At 42.7% G+C, this 24,822-nt stretch overlaps 1 protein-coding gene across 1 annotated transcript; it reads left to right on the top strand.

The window, feature by feature from the left end:
- The first annotated feature begins 377 nt into the window (after positions 1 to 377).
- Positions 378 to 12,215, top strand: PLET1 (placenta expressed transcript 1). The gene is made up of 4 exons (XM_004052143.4): positions 378 to 558; positions 5,378 to 5,582; positions 8,543 to 8,604; positions 11,953 to 12,215. The coding sequence occupies exons 1-4, from the start codon at positions 378 to 380 to the stop codon at positions 12,213 to 12,215; spliced, it is 711 nt and encodes a 236-aa protein (XP_004052191.1).
- The last annotated feature ends 12,607 nt before the right edge of the window (positions 12,216 to 24,822 follow it).

The following is a 24,822-nucleotide window of genomic DNA, read 5'->3' as shown; positions in this document are numbered from 1 at the left end:
CAGACATCTCATTCCTCAGGGGTTTATTTTACATTTTACACAACTCTGAATTTCACTTGCTGGTATTCACATCTTCTCAATGGCTTTCTTCAAACAGCAGATGCTGAAATGACAGGTATAAAAGAAAACCATATTCAGGACATCCCCCTTCTTGATCAAAACTGTAATTTGCTAAATCGTCGGTGGCAGGTAATGGTGACTGGTGATTCATTCCTGGTGATGTCTTGGGCCAAATTCCAGAACCAATGTATATTCAGAAGGGGCAGGGAGAAGATCTGCATGTATGACTTCACCCAGAAGCCCTGGCATATAAACAAGAGGTGAGTTGTCAGTTTTACCCAATTCCAGACCTAGCACTTTCCAAACAGATTGAGACCATGGCAGTCTTCCATGACATGCTGCTGCAGCCACTGGGGATGTTTCTGTGCCTCAGTCTGCAGCTTTCTTCTGCCACCTTTATAAGGTACAGTAGCACCTGCTTCACCTTTGATGAATACGACCCTGTAACCCTAGACATCAAGGCCAGTTCACATATCTATGAAAGCAATGCAGTCTATTCTGATGAGTAGAAGCCATGCTCTCTGCTGTCCTTTGTTCCCTGAGGGAAATTCACCTGAATTTCAGAACACACCCCTCTATCGCTACTCTCAATTATACAAAACATGTGTCTTCTGAACCAAATGGGAAGCAAGGGAAGGAAGAGAAAGAACGAGAATTAAGGGAGTGGGCTGGGGGGCTATTTCTGCACATTCCTTGTGAACTCAAGCCACAGGAGTGAGAAAGCCCCAACCCCAGATTCATTGAGTCCTGGCAAGAGCACACTTGGGGTAAATTATCTGATTTAAATAAAATGGGCAGTTTTATCATTTTAAGGGATAATCATTGCATTCCAGTGTGTAATCTTTTCTCTTTTTGTTTCTGTTTTTCTGGAGACAGAGTCTCACTTCGTCACCCAGGCTGGAGTGTAATGGTACAATTTCAGCTCACTGCAACCTCCGCCTCCTGGGTTCAAGCAATTCTTGTACCTCAGCCTCCCAAGTAGCTGGGATTACAGGTGCACACCACCACGCCTGGCTAATTTTTTGCATTTTCAGTAGAGATGGGGCTTCTCCATGTTGAACAAGCTGGTCTCGAACTCCTGGCTTCAAGTGATCCACCCACCTCAGTCACCCAAAGTGCTGGAATTACAGGTGTGAGCCACTGTAACCAGCCTCCAGTGTGTAATCTTTTCATATCTATTTGACAATATGATGCCTCTGGGGATAATTGTATACTGCATTTAGTCCGTGGGTGAAAAAAATCTAATAAACAACACAGGGGAAGTATTACTAACCCACTTTATGTATGAAAAGCCTGAGACCAAGGGAAATTAAATGACCTGCCCAGAGTCTCCCTTCCAGTAAGTCATAGAACTGGCTCTTGATTCTTAGTCTGTTCATTCTTAATCCAATGCTTTTCTTAGAGGTGTCCAGTAGATATTTTTTATATAGCCCTTTTTGAATCAGCCAAACTTAAAAGTCAAGGAATATGCTTTCTAATTCATTTCATAATAATAACACTTCCTATGGTGTTTAACATGTAATAGTGACCTATTAGGGAGATACCATTATCATTCCCATTTTGTAGATGAGAAACAGAGACAGAGATGCTAAGTGACTCTTGCTCAGGTCCCGGAGCTACTTAAATGGTGAAGGTAAGATATGAACCAGCATTCCAGCTTCAGAGACTCTGCCTTTAACCACTATATACTCTTCCTTATAGTAGTGAGAGCTAACCCTTCTTACGATGTGCTGGGCATGTTTTAGAAGAAGATGCTGTTATCATTTTATAGACAAGAACTGAGGCACAGAGAGGTTAAAAATTTACACTAATAAGTAACTTAGCTAAGATTTGAATCTAAATAGCACAACCAAAACTCGTACAGCTTTTTGTCCAGCCAGCTGTCCAGCTTCAGAACCTTTCTTCTTATCTACTGTATTATTCTGCCTTTCTTAAAAGTCTAACTTTTGCAAAGACCACCAGGGTGATCTCCACACTCATAGTCTAGGTCTCAGACTTCAGCACGTGAACAATCATGGGATGCCTTCACGCGCTCACCTTGCTTATTTTTTGTCTTACTTTTAAATGAGGACTGACACTAAGTGCTTCAGTTGTGATGGGGCCAGCTATGTCCCACTCCCTCAGGCAGTGGATATTGTCCTGACAGGGCAGGGAGGATAATCTTGTAATTCAAGATGAGCACAGGTGGACATATGTGAAACCTGGAGGAGAGCCTGAGGTGTCAGAGGCAGTACTGCAAAAGAGATCACGAGCCTCTGGCATTTAAGATAATACCTCTCCAGGTGAAAGATTTTGCTAATGCAATGGAGGAAAGAAATCTATCACTGAGCATGGTGGCTCACACCCGTAATCTCGGCAATTTGGGAGGTCAATGCAGGCAAATTGCTTGAGCTCAAGAGTTCGAGACCAGACTGGGCAACATGGCAAAACGTAGTCTTTACAAAAAACACAAAAATTAGCCAGATGTGATGATGTGCGCCTGTGATCCCAGCTACTGAGGAGGCTGAGGTGGGAGGATGGCTTGAGCCCAGGAAGTGGAAGTTGCAGTGAGCTGAGACCACGTCACTGTACTCCAGCTTAGGTGACAGAGCAAGACTCCATCTCAAAAAAAAAAAAAAAAAAAAGAAAGAAATCTATCATATGAAGATGCTATGGAGGGGGAAACATGGGAGCCTTCTGAAAGCAGAAAGACAGGAGAAAGATGAGTCAACATGATCCACTGGGGTGAAGGGGATCACAGCAGTCACAGAGACGTTAGGTGGAGCAGGGAAAGGGAACGGCGAAAGAGAAGACCTAAGGCTCCTTGAATGCCTACTTATGCCATGTACCCCCAAACTTTATCCAATTCCATTTTAAAACAGAAATGTGCTGCGAAAGCTCTGTGGTAAATTGACTCATGATACAAATGATTTAAGTCAAGGGTCAAAATCTTCGCCGACGGAGATGTAAATTGCCAGATCCCACACCCGTGGTTACACAGCAGGCTCCACGATTGCCTTGCAGGTGTTATTGCTAGAACTCAGGACTTCTGTGGACTCTGAGTAAATGGCCACCCAGGCCAATCACTTTTCCTTATTTTGGTTTTGAAATTCTTTTAAACTTTGGGGTGATGTCAACATGGGTAAACCGTGTATAAGTGGCTTGGCAGGTCCCAAGAGACAACTGCAGCTCAAGCAACATATTAGAACAGGTTTCCTGGGTCTGTTTTGATATCAGTGAAAGAAACCCTTAATACAGTGACATTTACATTAAGACTGTGCTGAGCAAGGATCTACCTTTTTAAAAAAAAAAAAAAAAAACTTCTATGGGCAAGAGGGATGTGATTTGCTTGCTTTTCTTGCTGAACTTTAAGCCTTAAGGGCACTATACAACATTGGATGCATGACTTTTAAAATCAACCAATGAGTAGTTACTTAGGGCCCCCCAGAGGCCCAACACTGGGCTGTCCAGATACCAACACAGATGAAACCACAGCGCATAGCACAAAGCACAAAGTAGAATATGATTAAGAACTCAACAGTTTAAAAAAAAAAAAAAGGAACAAGAGTTAAAAAGGGATAAATTGGTCCAGAGGTGGGACATAAGCAAGCTGTTGGAGTGGAAGAGGGGATGTGATGTATGATGAGAGAGAAGGAAGGCTTTCAGGCAGGCAGCCAGAGGTGAGCAAGGATCAGGCGCAGGTGCATTTGCAGAAAAAGGGAAAGGCTGGCTGCCCTTAGAGTGGGAATACAAACAGCAGGCTGAGACTAGGTTCTTACAGTCCAAAAACATGTGTTGGATACTGTAATCAACAGATCAGAGGCAGAAATATAAAAGCAGAAATGTTGACATGCTCTAGAAAGAAGGACCCTTTGAAGGTTTGGACAGGAGTGTGTTCTGATGGACCTGTTGCATAAGGAAGACTGGTGTGGCCGCAGCACGTTGCAAGGCCACCTGAAGGAGAAGAACCTAAGGCCAGAAATCCAGAAAATATAGGTGCCTAGGAAGGAAGAAAGAGGATTTAAACCAGAATGGAAGGGGAAAAGCAGGACAGGGCACACCCGTGCAGAGCTGACACTGACGACTATCTGCATGACACTGTCTCTGCTCACCTTCTACTGCACCTGACGCACAGATCTAGAACAGATGTCAGGTGCTCACTGGGCAAGTCGAGGTCTTTGGGATCTGCATCACACAACCGTGAATGGCAAAACTAACAACCAGAACACAGAACTGTAGTGTGCATATAGTCACATAATAACAATTGCAATTTATCCAGTACTCCCCATGTATTAAAATCTTCACATTCTTCTCTTTATTCTCCGGGACCTTTCAAGATAGGTATCATGATCTCAGATAATGAAGGATAATGTCATTATCCCCAGACCTAGAACCAGGCCAGGTGCAAAGTGGGCACGCAAGAAATATTTATGGAGTGAATGATGAACAATAAGGAAACTGAGGCTCGGAGGTGAAATGACTTGCTCCTAAGTGCTATAGTCAGAATTCAGATCCAGGACTATCTGATCCTTTTGTGTTGCATGATGAATTTGCTTCACTTGGTTAAGGAGAAGCCTTGAAGAAATTTTGCGTGGCTGAAAGGCCCCAGGAAAGAACAATACTCTAGCATTGAGGAATTCACTCAGAAGAGATCTCCTAAGGGAAGAAATGGAGAGAGACATATTTTCTTTAAATGCCCTCTCCATTACACATCCGAAGGCTGAAATTAACAAGTGGAATTAAGAAGTTACTGAGGGTAACCCTCTAAGGAGTTAGGGTCCCTGTGGCTCAAAGGCACTCCTTCCCACACCCTAACAACAGAGACCAAGAGAATCAGCATTTCTGGGACCACAAAAAGGGTTTTGCTTTTACTTGGCCCACCTGACCTTTCCACGTGCATCAGCCTCTTCCATCCCCACACTCCCCCTAAGAAGAGGACCAAGCAGGCTTGTCTTCTCATCTGAGAAATGGGACCCGGCTCAGAGAGGTAAAGAGATTCACTCCCAGAATCTCACCCCTCGTGTGTAGCAAAACCAGAGCTGAGTATGGGTCTTCTTTTGTCTGCCTTTTACTGTAGAAAATTTGGAAAACACCAAAAAGCACTAGAAAGAAAATAAAAATCATCTGTAATCCCACTACCAAGAAATCACCACAATTAATATCTTGATGTATTTCCTTCCAGACTTTCAACTTCTTTTACAACAGTGAGACCATATACTCGATGTGCATATTTTTTGTAACTTTCTTGTTTCACGCTTTGTTTTGATTTCACTGCCCTCATCCCTCGAGCTTGGCTCACAGGGAACAGATGGCTGATTGCTTCTTCATCATTTCCTCCCAGTATTTGTTCCCGTGAATGACAGCGTCTATGCTGTGGTTATGAAAACCTTGGACGAGAACAGTGACTCAGCGGGCCTCTGGCAAAGAGCGGATGAAAATTGCTACAGCAACTCCACGTATTACGTGAAAGATCAATACACGACGGTCTTAGAGGCACAGTGGCAAGCTCCTGAACCTGAGAACATAACTGAAGTGGAGATACAGTAAGAACCTAGCTTGCTTTGCTTTGGGCTTTGAAATTTTCATATTGGGTTTACGCAGTTTTACACTAAGCTAGGAGGACTTAAAATACAATCCAGACGTGATATGGAGAACTCAGCAGCCGCACTTCATTACCGTCTCACAGTGCTCTACCATCCCTTCCATCTATAGGCGCTTGCAGACACACACATTCACACACACACACCACATACCACACACACACTCACACCACATACACACCACACACACACCACATGCACCCCACACACCTCACACACATACACCACACATACATACCACACACACCACACATACCACACACACCACACACACACACATACCACACGCACCCCACACACACACCACATACCTCACACACCACACACACATACATACCACACACACCACACATATCACACACACACCACACTCACATACATATCACACACACCACACACACGCTCACAGCACACACATACATACCACACACACCACACACACCACACACATACATACCACATGCACCACACACACATACCACACACACACCACACACAACACATACACCCCACATACCACACACACCACACACGCACCACACACCACACACACATACATACCACACACACCACACACACCACACACACAGCACACACACACTCACAACACACATACATACCACACACACCACACACACATACATACCACATACACATCACACACACAGCACACACCACACACACACCACATGCCATATGCACTCATGCCACACATACATACCACACGCAGCACACACACCACACATACACCACACACACACACATACCACACACATACATACCACACACACTCATGCCACACACACATACATACCACATGCACCACTCACACCACACACACCACACACACGTACATACCACACACACGTACATACCATACACACACCATAGAGGTACCACACACACACCCCACACATACACCACACACACCATACAAATACTACACACACACACACACACCACACACCACCCCCACACACCACATGCTACTCACACTACACACCACACACGTACACACACTACACACATCTTACAGACACCACACGCACATACCAGACCACATTCCCACACATACCCCCTTTCTACACACACACACACACACACACATACACACACCACTTACGCTCAACATCCTCAGAAAGAACTGAGCACCCTCTTTGTTTCATATTCCCTATGTTCAAACTGGAGAATCATTTTTTAAAACATGGATTCACTTTGGAAATGGCTCGCTAACAGAAAGTGTGATGATTGTGTAATAAAACTGGCTTGCTAGTGTCACACAAAATGGACACACTCAGATTCTGAGGTAAGGTCACCTGGAATCGCGTTAGACTTTAACAACAAACCTTCCTCCCAGCTAGGATCTGTCATTAGGTTTACTTCAGGAACCACATGTTGGGAAGTACTTAAGGCTTTCCGATTCCATTCTGTACTGAAAGGGCCGGTCTGACCCTCAGGCTGTGTCAGCTTGAACAGCCATGTCTCTACTTGGAAGCTGGTAATGATGACTATGCTGTCAAACCACCCTGCCCTCTCCCTCCATGCGCTGGGCCTGGTTGGACCTAATTGGCTTTCGAGGAGGGACTATTGTGCCCACAGAGTGACTGCAAGAGTAGAACCCAATGGGAGCTACTACAATCCAGCCTCCCAATGACAGCAGTTGCTTAGAAGCTAGCCAAGGCCAATTAGGGCAAGGGCTTTCTTTTCATCTCACATCATTAAAGCCTCCACATTCCATGCAACAAGAGATGAAAGACCAAACAGTGACCATCCGCAAGACAAACGGCCCAATCCCACTGACAGCATGGTCTCCAGACCTCTCCTAACTTGCACACCCACGATAACACGCTGGCCTCCCTGCTTGTTTATACCACGTTACATGGCCTTGATCAGCGAGGCTGAGTCAAGGGGAGTGGAGCCACATATTATGAGGAATGCAGAAAGCAGGGGACTCCACAATGGTAGGCTGGGCACAAAAGGGATGGGAAGAGGTCCCTACTCATGGACTGTTACAATGAGGTTAGGGAGGCGAGGTTAGGGAGGCAAGGCCTATGTAGAAATAATGACTGAGGTTAATTCCTCAATAAACCATTCCCTGAACTCCCAAATCAAATATGAGCTCCCAGTTACACACTCTCAGAATTTCTTCCCCTTCATCACAGCGTACATCACAGATCAATTCTTTACCTAGGTAAATGATAATCTGTTTAAAATCTATCCCTCTGAAGAGACTGTAAGTGCCCTGAGGGTGAAAACCAGGCCTGTCTTGCTCAACCACTGCCCCCTCAGCACCAGGCACAGTGACTGAAATGAGGTGTCCTTTCATTAATGATCTAACACATGTATGAACAAGGGACTCATATAATAATGGGTTTATTGATAGGATAACAGACCAAGTGGTACCAGTGCAAACATAAAGCACCTATGATATGTCAGGCACTGTTGACAACAGAACCTGCCTTATAAAGTCGGTCCTCCCATGGGGACAGAGGCTCCTAGCAAGTCAGTGCAACAGAGCATCCTGCCTAGCTTAGTGACAATAGAGAGAAACAACTTCATAGAGGTTACCATTGAGTCTATGAGCAGATGTGACCAGGACAGGTATTATAGGCAGAGGGACTGGCTTGAACAAAGACCAGAGGTATGTGTACCAGCCTGTGGGCAGTCCAGGGTGGTGATGTTGGTAGGGGCGTCGGAATGGGAGAGGCTGTGTGGAAGTTGACCAAGATTGTGGAGGATCTTATCAATCAAAAGCAGACCAGTATTTAATGATCTGCTCATTGTGCCATACACAAAGTAAGCACAAAAGGAATTAAGGGGCGGGGAAGTCAGAAATGTGAGCTGAACTTGTGAATTCCGCATGAGGTCCTCAGCATTATCTCTCATTGATTTGCCCTCCACAGAGCTTTCACTGTCCAGATCAGAGCGCTGCCTATACTTTCTACTCTGAAGCTAAGAGAAAAACGTGAGTTCCTTTGCAGCTCATTTGCAAGTCTGGCAATGAACTCAGTCAGCCTGGAAAATTACCTTGTGGGTTCCCTAGAAAAGAGGGTCTTCTTACCACGCATCACTCAGCTATCAGTTGAGTCTCCCTGCACCTTGAGACCTATAGAAGATTTGCCCAACCCGTTGTCCCATGCCCTTTAGAAAACAAAAGCCCTCCCCCAAGATTTCTGCAAATTCCCAGGGTCCTTATATTCTCAGGGTCATCTGTGGCTCCAAATGCCGCTTCCATAGGAGCTGTTTCTGTTCAATACCACATAGACACAATGTGAAAACATCTTCCTCAATTTCCACAAATAATTCCCACTCACACAAAGCCTTAATGGATACAGTTGACTTTAACCAAAGGGTTTTAAAAGGATTGGGGGTGGAGGCTGGGGAGTTGCACAAAGAAGGATTGATATCATAAAAATAGCAATAATGTCTTTAGTTCTTAAAGTGGCCTGTGGCCACCACCACTCCACTAGGAATTTCCACAGCTTTTCACAGGCTGTCGCCCCCAGCTTCGCACCTCCCTGAGGTTCCTCGCCCACCTTCTTCCCCATTCCCTTTCTTTTCTCTTACCTCCCTCTAAGGAGCTATATATAACAAATTTAAGGCTGGGTGCAGTGGCTCACACCTGTAATCCCAACACTTTGGGAGGCCAAGGCAGAAGGATCCCTTGAACCCAGGAGCTCAAGACCAACCTGGGCAACACAGTGAGACTTTGTCTCTATTTAATTTTTTTTTTAATTGAGATGGAGTCTCACTCTGTTGCCCAGGCTGGAGTGCAGTAGTGCGATCTCAGCTCACTGCAACTTCTGCCTCCCGGGTTCTCCTGCCTCAGCCTCCCAAGTAGCTGGGATTGCAGGCATGAGCCACCATGCCTGGCTAATTTTGATATTTTTAGTGGAAATGAGGTTTCACCATATTGGCCAGGCTGGTCTTGAACTCCTGACCTCAAGCGATCCACCCACCTCAGCCTCCCAAAGCGCTGGGATTACATGCGTGAGCCACCACGCCCAGCCTAATTTTTTTTTTAATTTATAAAAAGGTTCAAGAAAGGAGATTCAGAAAAATAGGTAACTTGTCTAAGGCCACACAGAAAGTAAATGGCCAAAAGAAGACTCCTATTCCGTATCATATTTTTCCACTTTTCTTAGACTTACATCAAAACTATAAAAATACATTGTTTTTGAATGACTTTTTAAAATACAAGATTCAACCAAGAACAAGAAACATTAGCCTTTCTCACTATCCAACAACAGATGGTCCTCACGAGCCCCCAGACACTGAAAGACACCTAGCATGCTGCCTATTTTCCCGCCAGTTATGCGTTGCAAAATGTGTTCAAAGGGAGAATTATATTCAATAACAAATTGTAAAGTGATTATGCCTAATGAAACTATTATATGAATGTCTTAACTATTTCCTTGGTGGATTTCCCTCTGCAAGAAAACAGAGAGTAGTTTTTTCCTCAAGGCCATTGCCAAGATGAACCCTTGTGTAAATGTTACTGGAAAAGGGGGGTCTTGATATCAGATCCCGATAGAGCATTTTTGGATCTCACACAGGAAGGAATTCAAGGTGAGTGGCAGCCTGTAGTGAAAAGAGATAGTTTACTGAAAGCTACTCTATTACAGAGTAGGGTGTCCTCAGAAAGCAGGTGGAGGAACACACTGTCTTTAAGTTTTTCTTGTATAGGGGCCTTGTCTATGTAAAGACTAAACTAAGCTGTGCCTGTGTGTGAGTGGGCTGACAGCATGACAAAATTTATTACTTTATTGATGTAAAGAAAACTATCCCTGACATTTTAGTGTGTAAGTCCATCAAAGCATAACTATAATTATCTTGAAAGCATATATTGTTAAGGGTATTGGGACATCTGGACTTTCCGCTGTTATAGGAGTGTGTCCTTGTTGGTATCTTCAGTCTGTTTCCTCAACTGTAAACATCTTAGGACCATGGGCTGTGACTGGCAAGGAATGTGCTTGCTAGTTGCAAGATGTAGTTGACTTTTAAATGGTGTCACTCTGACTCTCCTAGGCTCCTGCTTCCCTGACATAAATGCCAAAAAGGAAAAAAAAAAAAAAAAAAAAAAAGGTTTGTTTCTAGTCAGGACTCATTAGCTCCAGGCTAACAAAATCCAGTTAAAAAAAAAGAAAAAGAAAGTAGTTGCATTCCAACTGTCTGGGTTAGTGGGATGCCAGAGAAACATTTGGCCTGGGGAAGTGCTAAAGATTAGACAATGCCACCTTACTGGAAGGCACCCTCCAGGTGGGAAGAAGACTCCACAGGCCTGAGTCGACTCCTGGACATTCCCCTTCTTCCCTTTTTTTTTTTTTTTTTGAGACAGAGTCTCACTCTCTCACCCAGACTGGAATGCAGTAGCGCAACCTCCGTTCACTGCAACCTCCACCTCCCAGGTTCAAGTGATTCTCCTGCCTCAGCCCCCTGAGTAGCTGGGATTACAGGCCCCTGCCACCACATCGGGCTAATTTTTGTATTTTTAGTAGAGACAGGGTTTCACCATGTTGGCCAGGCTGGTCTCGAACCCCTGACCTCAAGTGATCCACTCACCTCAGCCTCCCAAAGTGCTGGGATTACAGACATCTGGTCTCTTCCTCTTCCTTACAGACCTCCCTACCGTCCACTCAGAGTCTTGGAGGTATTCCCGCCAACCTCCAGTTTGTCCAGGATCAGACAACCCCTCAGGACTATGGGCCTAGCTTTCTGCGCTTCTCTGCAAGTTAACCTCAGAGAACCAATGTGGGATCAGGTCCCTTCATATAAAACTGACCAGTGCCTCAGAAATCACAGAAACAGAGTCGGGGCTTTGGACTGGGCACCTTTCCATTAACTTTAAAGCAGGGATGGCGGTCCTCGGGTCTGGATTGGATCTGGCTCTTACAAGCCCTTGAAATTCACAAGAAGAAAATAACATTGTGTCATTCTGGATCATATTTGCACTGATTAACCTAATCTATTAAAGACAAGATTACATTCAGGAGGAGACTACCCACCCCAACAACAAATGCAGCAGTTGTATAAATTCAATAGGTCTCCACCTCATCTCATAGAACTATGCAGACCTTAAGGGTAGAAAGTGTTTCTTCCTTATTTTTGTTACTTAACCCTGTGTGTTTAACCCCCAGCTTTTCCCCTCCTCTGAAAACACTTGGCACTGGAGAACGGTTGATTGAATTTTGCTCATGAATCTGGCTCTAGCATTCCATCAGATTACCCTCCTTTCTCGAGTGCCCACCCACCACCCAACAGAGGTTCCGATGCCATTTTCCAGTGCCAACCGCACCCTCAACCACCTTTCCAGTGTCAACCTTAGCCTTAGCTGCCAAGATTCCCCAGAGCTCAGCCTTCAAGCCTTTCTTCATGATTACACCCAAGAGTATCAGACTCGAAGGCTTGGCCAACCAAGTCTTCAGCAGCCCCATCACAGATGCCATTTATATCCTGCTTGCTTTTCTCACCAGCACACTTCTCCCTAAAGGGAAGCCAGGGAAACAATTGTTTCTGCCTCCACTGCATTCTCCTACATTCAGTTCCAAGCTGGTGCTGGGAACCGAATGTGTGTAAATGAAGGCTTTACATTCTCAAATGTGCAACTTTGCTGCCACGGCTTCAGACCAAAACGAAGATCTGGAGGCACTCATTGGCAGGCTTGGGTCACATAGATGTTCATCTGGATCTTTCAGGACACATATTACACTTTTTGTAAATATTTAGAACTGGCCGGAACTTAGTCACCTTGAGTTCTCCCTATTGGTTGAACAGGTTGGCAGCCAATTCCACAGCCAATCTCAACTTTTGTTCATTGCCAAATGATTCCCCTGCAACCTCTGAGTTTCTGTGGGAAGAATCCTTCCTTGCTTTCAAGATGATCTCAGATTTCTGACCAAACCCATTCAGGTTACAAGGAACTTCTGTGACTCATGTGACTCAAGAAAGAAAGGAGAAAGGAGAAATAGCTCTGAGGCTGCTGGCAGCTTCCCATTTGTCCACACCAGTAGGTTTTGAAGGGCAAGAGAACAGGAATGAACCATGTCTGAGCAGCCAATATAGAAAAAAACTATGCTATAAAAACATTTTTGTCACAACAAATAAATTATACTTTAAACAAGAATAATGAATGTGTTCCATTCAAATATGTCTCTAATGAGTAAGTTAAAACACAGAGAATTTTGTCGAATTTTATTACTTGTGTGTGGGTATTAAAGAACGAATCAAATGGTGAGTGTATGTGTGTTTTCAAGACCAGACTTTGGGGCAAAACTATCTCAATTTTCATTTCCCTCAAGTGCAAACTGGTCATTTTTCCCCTAATAGTAATTTCCGTTAAGAAATGGGCAAAATATATGAGTGTGTGTATGTGTGTGTTTATATATATATATATATATATATATATACACACACCTATATATATACACACACATATATACAACATATATTTGTGTATATAGGCAGTGTTGTTATTCCCACAATGCCTCAGAGTCAGCCCTGCCCTTAACTGGCTGAAGGATGTGGGGTAACAACACCTATATACACATATATTTGTGCATAGGGACCACTGCAACAGGGTCTTGCAGTGAAGGAGACAGATTGGATTCAACACCCTATTTATAATATATATAACGCAATGTACAACCAGAAGGAAACATGGTATGTCCAGTAATAAGCTTGTAATAAGCAACAAAGTTTTCTTTTAATAATGATGCTAAATTCCAGGATGCCAACATTCTTTGCTGATCCCTAAAATTGTGCACCTTGTAAGAATTCCGACTCTATTCTTCCCTCTCCACTTAGGACACCTTGATGATATTTATCACTCCCTGGTGTTTGTAACTGAAATGTAATACGTGTCCTATGTAAATACACAATCTGCTTAGTCATATATGCTTGCTTAACTGCCAAAGAGATGGGTTGGCTACGATTCTTTTCAAGCATCCAAAAATACTCACCAGAAGGAACTAAACAACCAATTTTCCTAAGATTACCCATCTACTAATTTGGGGGCTCAGAGAAGTAGCATGCTCCTAATCTCTTCTAAGATGCTGACTCCTAGGTTGACTCCACACCAGCTCTGATTCAAGAACAACAGGTGGCTCCCCAAAAAGGCTGAGCAATTTTATGGGATGAGAAAAAGCCTACAAATGACCATTTACTAAGCATTTACCTTATGCTTCATTAATGTTGCTACGAAAGTACTATAAGTAAGATCCTAATTTTTGTATTCCAAAAGTTCCTGCTTTTGTTAACATTTCCACCCTCTCTCCTCAAAAATATATATAAAAGGAATTTTACCACAGTGTAATCCATAAAAAACACACCTTTCTGATCTAGGTAATGGCTATCCCTCATTGCTTCAGGCTAATTTATCAATAAATACTTATTGAGCACCATGCTGCCTTTCTTTTGGATATGTACCTAGTAGTAGAATTGCTGGAGCACATGGTAGTTCTATTTTCAGTTTTTTGACAAACCTCCATTCTGTTCTCCGTAGTGGCTGTACTAATTCACATGCCCACCAACAGTGTATGAGGATTCCCCTTTCTCCACATCCTTTCCAGCATCTGTTAGTGCCAGTCTTTTTGATTCAAGCCATTTTAACTGGGGTGAGATGATATCACATTATGATATTGATTTGCATGTCTCTGATGATTAGTGATACTGAACATTTTTTCTTATACCTGTTGGCAATTCGTATGTCTCCTTTTGAGAAATGTCTGTTCAAATTTTTTGCCCATTACTAAGTTGGATTTTTTTTTTTACTACTGAGTTGTTTAAGCTCCTTATATATTCTTATTATTGATCCCTTATCAGGTGAATAGTTTGCAAATATTTTCTCCCATTCTCCCATTCTGTGGATTGTCTATTCACTTTGTTGACTGTTTCCTTTGCTGTACAGAAACTTTTTAGCTTGATGTAATCCCAATTGTCTATTTTTGCTTTGGTTGCCTGTGCTTCTGAGGTCTTATACAAGAAATCTTTGCCCAGACCAACATCTCAAAGTATTTTCCCAATGCTTTCTCCTAGGAGTTTCACAGTTTCAGGTGTTAGGTTCAACTCTTTAATCCATTTTGATTTGATATTTTTGTATAGTGAGAGATGGGGGTCTAGTTTCATTCTTCTGCATAGTTATGCTGTTTTTCTCAGCACCATTTTTTCGAAAAGACTGTACTTTTCCCATTGTAAGTTTTTGGTGCTTTTGTCAAAGATGAGTTGGTTATAAATGCATGAATTTATAACTGGGTTCTCTATTCTGTTCCACTGGTCTATGCGTCTGCTTTTATGCCAGTGCCACGCTGTTTTGGTTACTATGCTTTTGTAATAAGTTTTGAAGTCAGGTATTGTGATCCCTCCAGCTTTGTTTTTTGGTTTGGGGGTTTCTGTGTTTCAGGGTGTGTTTGTGTGTGTGGTGTGTGGTGTGTGTGTGTGTGTGTGTGTGTGTGTGTGTGTGTGTGTGTGTGTGTGTGAAGGGTCTCACTCTGTTGCCCAGGCTGGAGTGCAGTGGTGCACTCATAGTTCACTGCAGGCTCGAACTCCTGGCCTCATTCAGTTCTCCCATTTTGGCCTCCCAAAGTGCTGAGATTACAGGTATAAGCCACTGTGCCCAACCCAGCTTTGTTCTTTATGCTCAGGATTGCTTTGCCTATTCAGGGTCTTTTGTGGTTCTATATAAATGTTAGGTTTTTTTTTTTTCTCTTTTTGTGAAGAATGTCATCGGTATTTTGATAGGGATTGCATTGAATCTGTAAGTCGTTTGTAGTAGTATTGTCATTTTAACAATATTATTCTTCCAATCCATGAGCATGGAATATATTTCCACTTTTTGGTGTTCTCTTCTGTTTCTTTCATCAGAATTTTATTTCCTTGTACAGAACTTTTATTTCTTTGGTTAGATTGATTCCTAGGTATTTTATATTTTTTGCAGCTATTGTAAACGGGATTACTTTCTTGATTTATTTTTCAGATTGTTCACTGTTGGCACATATAAATGCTACTGATTTTTGTATGTTGATTTTGTAACCTGCAACTTTACTGAATTTGTTTTATGTTCTATCAGTTTTTTGGTGGAGTTTTTAGGTCTTTCTAAGTAATAAGATCATGTCCTCTTCAAACAAGGTTAACTTGACTTCTTCCTTTACAATTCGGATGCCCTTTTATTCTTTCTTTGCCTAGCTGCTCTGACCAGGACTTCCAGTATCATGTTGAATAAAAGTGGTAAAAGTGGGCAATTCTTATCTTGTACCAGTCTTTAGAGAAAAGGCCTTCAAATTTTCCCCTTTCGGTCTGATGTTAGCCATGAGTTTGACATAGATGGCCTTTAATAACTTGAGGTATGTTCCTTCTATATCCATTTTGATGAGGGTTTTTATGATAAAGGGATGAATTTTATCAAATACTTTTTGACATCTATTGAAAAAATTATATGGTTGTTATTGATTCTGCTAATATGGTACATCACGTTTATTTCTGTCGATTTAATCATTTTTGAAGCATCCCTGGGATGAGTCCCACTTGATCATAGTCAATGACCCTTTTGATATACTATAGGATTCAGTTTGCTAGTGTTTTGTTGAGGATTTTTGCATGTATGTTCATCAGTGATATTCGTCTGTAGTTTTCTTTTGTTGTTGTGTCCTTGTCTAGTTTTGGTATCAGGGTAACGCTGACCTCATGAGTTTGGAAGTATTCCCTCTTCTTCAGTTTTTTTTTTTTTTTTTTTTTGAAGAGTTTGAGTAGGATTGATATTAGCTCTTCTTTAAATGTTAGTTTGAATTCTCCTGTGAATCCATCAGGTCCTAGGCTTTTCCTTGATGGAAGACATTTTATTATACCTTTGATCTCATTACTAGCTATTGGTTTGTTGAGGTTTTCTATTTCTTCACAATTCACTCTTGGGATGTTGTACATAGAATAGAAGACGAAAAGTATAATTTCATTTCTTCATTTATTCATTTCTTCTAGGTTTTCCAATTTATTAGTTTATGCATGTTCATAATAGTCTCTAATGAGTCTTTGTATTTCTGAAGTCTCAGATGTTATGTCTCTTTTCATTTCTGATTTTATTCATTTGGGTCTTCTCACGTTTCTTCTTAGTCTAGCTAAAGGTTTATCGATTTTGTTTATCTTTTCAAAAAACCAACTTCTCATTTTGTTGATCTTCTGTATTTTTTGGCTCAGTTTCGCTTATTTCTTCTCTGATCTTTATTATTTCTTTCCTTCCACCTATTTTGGGTTTGGTTTGTTCTTGCTTTTCTAGTTACTTGAGGTGCATTATTGGGTTGTTTCTTTGGAATATTTCTACTTGTTGTAAGTGTTTTTGCTATAAACTTCCCTCTTAGTACTGCTTTTGCCATACCCTATAGATGTTGGTATGTTGTATTTCCATTTTCATTTGCTTCAAGAAATTTTTAAATTTCCTTCTTAATTTCTTCATTGACCCCTTGGTCAAGGAGCATGTTGTTTAATTCCATGTGTATGCATATTTTCCAAGGTTCCTCTTGTTATTGATTTCTAGTTTTATTACATTACGTTCAGAGAAGATACTTTACCCCATCTCTTCCAAAAAAATGCAAAAATTTAGCTAGGTGTGGTGGTGTGAACTTGAGTCCCAGCTACCTGGGAGACTGAGGCAGGAGGATCACCTGAACCCAAGGAGATCAAGGCTGAAGTGAGCTATGATTGTGTCACTGCATTCCAGCCTGGGAGATAGTGAGACTCTGTCTCAAAAGAAAAAGGGCAGGATGGGGGAGGGGACAAAAAGCATTCTTAGTTTAAGAATAGGTTTTGCTTTAAAAATCATAGTACACGCATAAATTCTTGCTGAAATCAATAATTACACAAGAGAATAACAATACTAATAGCCTGTCGTAAATTGATCCCAAGTCTTTTTAATAAAGCACATTTTTTTTTATTATACTTTAAGTTCTGGGATACACATGCAGAATGTGGTTTGTTACGTAGGTATACATGTATCATGGTGGTTTGCTGCACCCATCAACCCATCATCTATATTAGGTATTTCTCCTAATGCTGTCCCTTCCCCTGCCCCCCGACAGGCCCCAGTGTGTGATGTTCCCCTCCCTTTGTCCATGTGTTCTCATTGTTCAACTCCCACTTATGAGTGAGAACATGTGGTGTTTGGTTTTCTGTTCCCGTGTTAGTTTGCTGAGAATGATGGTTTCCAGCTTCATCCACGTCCCCACAAAAGACATGAACTCATTCTTTTTTATGGCCACATAGTATTCCATGGTGTATATGTGCCACATTTTTTTTATCCAGTCTATCATTGATGGGCATTTGAGTTGGTTCAAAGTCTTTGCTATTGTAAATAATGCTGCAATAAACATATGATAAAGCACATTATTCTTAGCCCTTATGTAATCAAAAATCAGGTTCAGTCACATGCCACTTACAGAGTCCAGTTAACAAGAGCAAGGTCTGGTATAAAGAAAGTGACTTTTGGCTGGGCACGGTGGCTCATGCCTGTAATCCCAGCACTTTGGAGGCCGAGGTGGGTGGATCATGAGGTCAGGAGATCAAGACCATCCTGGCTAACACGGTGAAACCCCATCTCTACTAAAAACACAAAAAATTAGCAGGATGTGGTGGCGGTTGCCTGTAGTCCCAGCTACTCAGGATGCTGAGGCAGGAGAATGGCGTGAACCCGGAAGGCGGAGCTTGCAGTGAGCCGAGATCACGCCACTGCACTCGAGCCTGGGCGACAGAGCGAGACTCCACCTCAAAAAAAAAAAAAGAAAAGAAAAAGAAAAAAGAAAGTGACTTTTTATTCCAAAGCTAGCTTAGAGGAAGACGTAAAGGCTCCTGCCTTTCAGGGTACCACTTCCCTTTTGGAGCAGAAAGCAGGTGCTTTTAAACGGGGACTTGGCATGTTAGATGAACTTGCCCTGTAGGGAGTAGCTAGTGAAGGGGAGGTAAAAGGTTATAATTGCATTTCTGAAGAGCTAAGTAGGAAGTTGGGAGCAGGGGGAAAGCAGGAAGAAAAAAGAACAAATAATAATAATTTTAAAAATAACTCTTTTTCTTAGACAAACGGGAGTACTCAGTTACACTAATATCCTATATAAGCAAGCATCATGTTTGAGGTAGGGGTGTTCCTCCTCTTGCTTTCTGAGGACATCCTACTCTTTAATAAGAGTAGTTTCTAATAAACCATCTTAACTTCACCAGACTCTGTGATTCACCCTGAATTCTTTCCTGTGTGAGGTCCAAGAATCCGCTCTTTGGGTCTGGTCTGAGACCCCTTTACAGAAACACACAGACATCAACCTGCTCTCACATGTGGGTGGAATATGCTATACCCCACAATCTGGTTAAGTTGCATTTTTTTTCTTTTACAAACACCATTTTCCCCTTCAAGAATGGAGCCTTGACTCTCCTCCTAGTAATCTGGGAATTACTGAGGGTTATTACGGCAACAAATTAGGAGGCTCATATTTGCTAGAAAATAAATATTGCCTCAGTGTTACCACAAATGAGGTCAGTTCCACATTCCAGAAGGAATCCTGCTCTCGCGGCCAAACAGATAGAATGATAAAGAGCACTCGTTGCAAAATCAGCTGAGGCTCTCCCTGCCTAAGACAAACCTATTCTCCAACAGCTGGGAGAGAGACAAATACATGCAACCTTTACTGTTTACCCTGCTAAAAGGGAGGCCCCTTGTGTGGTCATGAGGATGGCCATTTACCAAAAGGGCTGGGATTTAGAGTTCTGGCTTATCTTTACCTAAATCAGTAGTTGAAGACTAAAACAAATTGTATCCACAAATAGCAATGGAAAATTCCCAGGAAGATAAAGTTGGGCAGATAAACAGCTTTGAAGGAATACTTATGAAATTTTATTTTATATTGTAGTGGTTGTTCTCTAAGCTGAGCTGCATAAAGAATAACACCTATCTGAATGATGCTCAAAAGTCTGGCATTAGACCAGATGCAGTGGCTTATGCCTATAATCCCAGCACTTTGGGAGGCCAAGGCAGGAGGATCACTTGAGCCCAGGAGTTCAAGACTATCCTGGGCAACATAGCAACATCTTTGTCTCTACTAAAAATCTATCTGTCCGTCTATCTATCTATCTATCTATCTATCTATCTATCTATCTATCTATCTAATATAAATTAACCAGACATGGTGGTATACACTTGTAGTCTAGCTATTAAATCTCAAAAAAATTACCAAACCAGATTACTAGATTCAACCACTTCTTTATAGAGATGGCAGGCACATTCATTCATCCTGTAGATAATTATTCAGCACCTGTTGTATGGCAGGCATTACACTAGGTCCTGGGGAGACAAGAATGAACCAGACAGACAGGGCTTCAGCCCTTGTGAAGCTGACACCCTCGTGGTTGGGATAGACAGTAAACTGTGAAAAAGACAAAAGGAAGCAAATATACAAAACTTTAAAACTGCAAGAAAGAGGAGTATATGGTATTGTCCTAGAATACAACAGGGTTCTATCTATATGGCTGGCCTGAGGAAGGCTTCTCCAAGAGGGTGACATGTAAGCTGAGATCTGAAGAATGCTTAGGTTTTTCTGCAGGGGATTTAGGGGAGCAGCAGTTCAGGGAGAAGGGCAGTAAATGCAGAGCTCTAGATACAGGAATGGAATTGGTGCATCTGAGGACTTCAGAGCAGGCTAATGTAACCAAAACAGTGAAGGGCTTGAGGCTGGGAAGCAGGCAGGGACTGGATCCTATCAGGCTTGGTAGATAGTGTGGGGAGTTTGGATTATATTCCTAAAGCAGGAGGAAGCTTTCAAGTGGTGATACGGGGGAGGGAAGTGACAAAATCTAATTTACTCTTTTAGAAAGATCCACAGGATTGTGGAAGAGAACTAAAGGGGAAGGCAGAGACCAGTTAAGAGGCCATGTCAGTAATCCAAGCAAGAAACAGTGGCGGTTTGGACTCATGTGGTGACATCAGAAATGAGAGACAGGGCCAGACGCGGTGGCTCACGCCTGTAATCCCAGCACATTGGGAGGCCAAGGCGGGCAGATCACCTGAGGTAAGGAGTTCAAGACCAGCCTAGCCAACATGGTGAAACCCCGTCTCTACTAAAAATACAAAAATTAGCCAGGCATGGTGGCACACAACTGTAATCCCAGCTACTCGGGAGGGTGAGGCAGGAGAATCACTTGAATTCGGGAGGCGGAAGCTGCATTGAGTCAAGATCGCGCCACTGCACTCCAGCCTGGGTGACAGAGCAATACTCAGTTCCCCCCCGCCAAAAAAAAAAGAGAACTAAAAAACGAGAGACAGACAAAAACCATTATACATGTTGGAGGTAGAACCAGAACCTTCTGATAGATTAGATGTAAGAGGTGGGAAGGGGAAGGAGTAGGTCAAAAAGAACTCCCAGGTTTCTCACTTGAAAAAATGAATGGGGCCAGGTGCAGTGGCTCATGCCCATAATCCCAGCACTTTGGGAGGCTGAGGCGGGCAGATCATTTGAGGCCAGGAGTTCAAGACCAACCTGGCCAACATGGTGAAACCCCATCTCTACTAAAATTACAAAAACTAGCTGGGTGTGGTGGCGGGTGCCTGTAATCCCAGCTACTCAGGAGGCTGAGGCATGAGAATCACTTGAACCCGGGAGGCAGAGGCTTCAGTGAGCCAAGATCACGCCACTGCACTCCAGCCTGGGCAACAGAGTGAGAATCTGTCTTCAAAAAAAAGAATGGATGGTTGTGGCATTATTAAGGAAGACTGGCAGACGGACAGGTTTTGAAGGAGAAATCAGAAATTCATGTTTGGAAATGTTAAGTTTGAGGTGCCCACAGGACACCCATCAGTGGCTCTATCTGTGGTCAAGTAAAATTTTCAATAGGTAAAAGACACACTAATCCCTTTATTTCCTCATGTTGTTTGTAGCCACAGTGCTTGCATCTATGAAGATACTTGTGAAAAGTGAAAAGGGTTTGAAAACTTGGTTCAGATTATTATCATACTAACTTGAGAATTTTCACTGAATAATAAACTGGCTTGATAACAGCAAATATGGGCTTAAGTACTCAGTACTTGTTTCTTGGCCTTTTTTTTTTTTTTTTTTTTTGAGACAGAGTCTTGCCCTGTTGCCCCGGCTGGAGTGCAGTGGAACAATTATGGCTCACTGCAGCCTTGATCTCCCAGGCTCAATCAATACCCCCACCTCAGCCTCCTGAATAGCTGGAACTACAGGTGCATGCCACCATGCCTGGCTAATTTTGGGGTTTTTGTTTTTGTTTTTCATAGAGACGGGGTTTTGCCATGTTGCCCAGGCTGGTCTCAAACTCCTGGGCTCAAGTGATCCACCCACCTAGGCCTCCCAAATATACAGGGTTACAGGCATGAGCCACTGCGTCCTGCTGGGCTTCTTCAAGAATACAAGGCTTACAAGCCTGGGAGGTGCTTCTTTAGCCAAGAACTACAAAGAAAGGTGGGTAGGAAGAAACTGTTCTATTTCTTTTTTAAAATTATTAATTCTTGGCCGGGCACAGTGGCTCATGCCTGTAATCCCAGCACTTCGGGAGGCCGAGGCGGGTGGATCACCTGAGGTCAGGAGTTCAAGACCAGCCTGGCCAACATGGTGAAACCCCATCTCTACTAAAAATGCAAAAGTTAGCTGGGTGTGGTGGCAGGCGCCTGTAATCCCAGCTACTCAGACTGAGGCAGGAGAATCATCGCTTGAACCCAGGAGGCGGAGGTTGCAGTGAGCCAAGATCACGCCACTGCACTCCAGCCTGCATGACAAGAGCAAAACTCCATCTCAATATATATATATATAAATTTTTCTGTCTCAATGGTTGCAAAACACTGGTGGAAATGGGTGAGTCCATTTTTGAAGAGAACAAACCAACTGATGAGCTACTTGAAAGCGGAAATGCTGCTTTGAAAACCCTCCAGTGCAAGAACCACCTTCTCTTACTTTTGTGGCAACAGCAGTTCTCTGTGCAGCTATATGGAGATTTTAACAGTGTTTATCTGGGACACTTTCCAGAAGTGTCTTGCAGCAGAACCTTGCTATAAAGTTAAATTGTGTGAAACTAACAATGATTTTTCTATGTGCAAGGGAGATTAGAAATATCCCAGACATAACAAAAGCAAAATGAGCACAATCTGTTTCCCATCTTTAAGACAGTTTCAATTCCAGAGGGAATTTAAAAGTTTGGAGTTTAAAAAGCCAAACAGATCTTTTATCATAGGTCTAATGTTATTAGTGGCCACGTGTACGCAATTGATCAAAGCACCCTGGCTATTTTTATAACTCGCTGGTAGTTCCTACCTCAATTGAGGTAATACAAATGATCGTTCGGCTCTGGTCGTTATGTTCACAGAGATATGGTGATATTTTTTAACTTCTCACCTTAGAATTGGTTTTAATTTCAAGAGTTGTGTTTCCAAGATTTCTATATTCCTCTACCACCCATAAACTCCACAATTCCCACTGTAAACAACAGCTGCTGCTCTGATATTTCACTCCTGTGAAATGAAATGTGCTTTACTTCCCTGGCATCAAAAAGGGCATAATATACACTCCTTGCCTACCTCTCCAGTCTTATCACCTGATATCTCCACATCAAAATGTGCATATCAGCAATATATGTATAATCCCCTCTCCGTGAGTATGGACTGGATGGAGTGACTTGCTTCGAAGGAGCAAAATACAGAAAAAGTGTTTCACTTACAAATGACTGTGCCTTCGATCTTGGTGGCACTCTCCCTTGCCCTCTTACCTGCTCACTCTGCTGAAGCAGGCCGTCATGTTGGGAGATGCTCTGTGAAGAGGCCTACGCAGCAAGAAACAGAGGGAGGAACTAAGACCTCAGTCCAACCACCAAGTATGGGAATGAGCTGGGAGGCGAATCCTTCCTGGTCAAGCCCTGAGGTGACTGCAGTCTTATGAGTGACTCTGAGCCAGAGGTGGCCTTCTGGTGTGCAGAACTGAGATAATAAATGTGTGCTGTTTTAAGCCACTATGTTTGGGAGTAATTTGTTATGCAGCAGTAGATAACTAATACATTTACCCAGCAGGGTGGTTATGGGGATGAAATGAGGTCATATAAGAAGTATTTAGCAAAATGCCTGACACCACAATGGGCACTGCACAATTAGCTCGATTCTCCTTCTTCCATCTATTTCCACTGCCACCCCCATGGTCCAGGCACCCAACATTTCACGTCTAGATTCCTGCAACAGCTTTGCAAATAGCTTCCTCACTTTCCTTTGTCCACCTGGTTATCTTCTTTAAAAAACAAATAGCTTGCTATTCCTCAAAAGATAAAGAATGATTGACATTCAAGGCCCTCCAGGCTGTCCCCAACCTGTATTTCCAAGTTCATTTCTCATTACACTCTCACACCTCACTACCACTCTACTAAGATCAATATATTCACTATAACCCAAATATATTTTGTATATTCCCACCCTAGTAACTGTACTAATGAAATTCTACCCATTCAGTATTCATTCCCTCTTTCCTCCTAAGTTCCAAACCACCACTCTCCCTACCCCATCACTGAAGGTACCATTCCTCCACTAAGCTTCTCCACACCTCATCACCCCATAATGATTTTTTTCCTTCCCTACATTAAGAATATTTACTCATTTGGCATATAGGAACAAAAGTTCTCTTGAAGCAACTCATGAACAAGTACCTGGAGTGTTAATGTTACTCTGAAAAATGTTTTCTAATATGGTATCAGATCTGCAAAATTCTGCATTAAAAAAAAAATGTGGCAGGGCACAGTGGCTCACGCCTGTAATCCCAGCACTTTGGGAGGCCGAGGTAGGTGGATCACTTGAGGTCAGGAGTTCAAGACCAGCCTGGCCAACATGGTGAAATCCTGTCTCTCCCAAAAAATACAAAAATTAGCCAGGGGTGGTGGCGTGCTCCTCTAGTCCCAGCTACTCAGGAGGCTGAGGCACGAGAATCACTTGAATCCAGGAAGCAGAGGTTGCAGTCAGCTGAAATTGCACCACTGCACTCTAGCCTGGGCGACAGAGTGAGATGCTGTCTCAAAAAATAAATAAATGAAAATAGAAATGAAAAATGAAAGCAGAAGTCAGGCCTCTTTTTCATGGCACCTCAGAGACGATCGGCTGCTTCAAGATGCTTCAGTGATGGGGTAGGGAGAAAGGTGGTTTGGAACTCAGGAGAAAAGAGGGAACGAATACTGA

Source organism: Gorilla gorilla, chromosome 9, assembly GCF_029281585.2.
Source record: "Gorilla gorilla gorilla isolate KB3781 chromosome 9, NHGRI_mGorGor1-v2.1_pri, whole genome shotgun sequence".
Taxonomy (NCBI): domain Eukaryota; kingdom Metazoa; phylum Chordata; class Mammalia; order Primates; family Hominidae; genus Gorilla; species Gorilla gorilla.
Note: the sequence above shows the minus strand (reverse complement) of the source record. Positions and strands in the feature narration are given on the sequence as shown.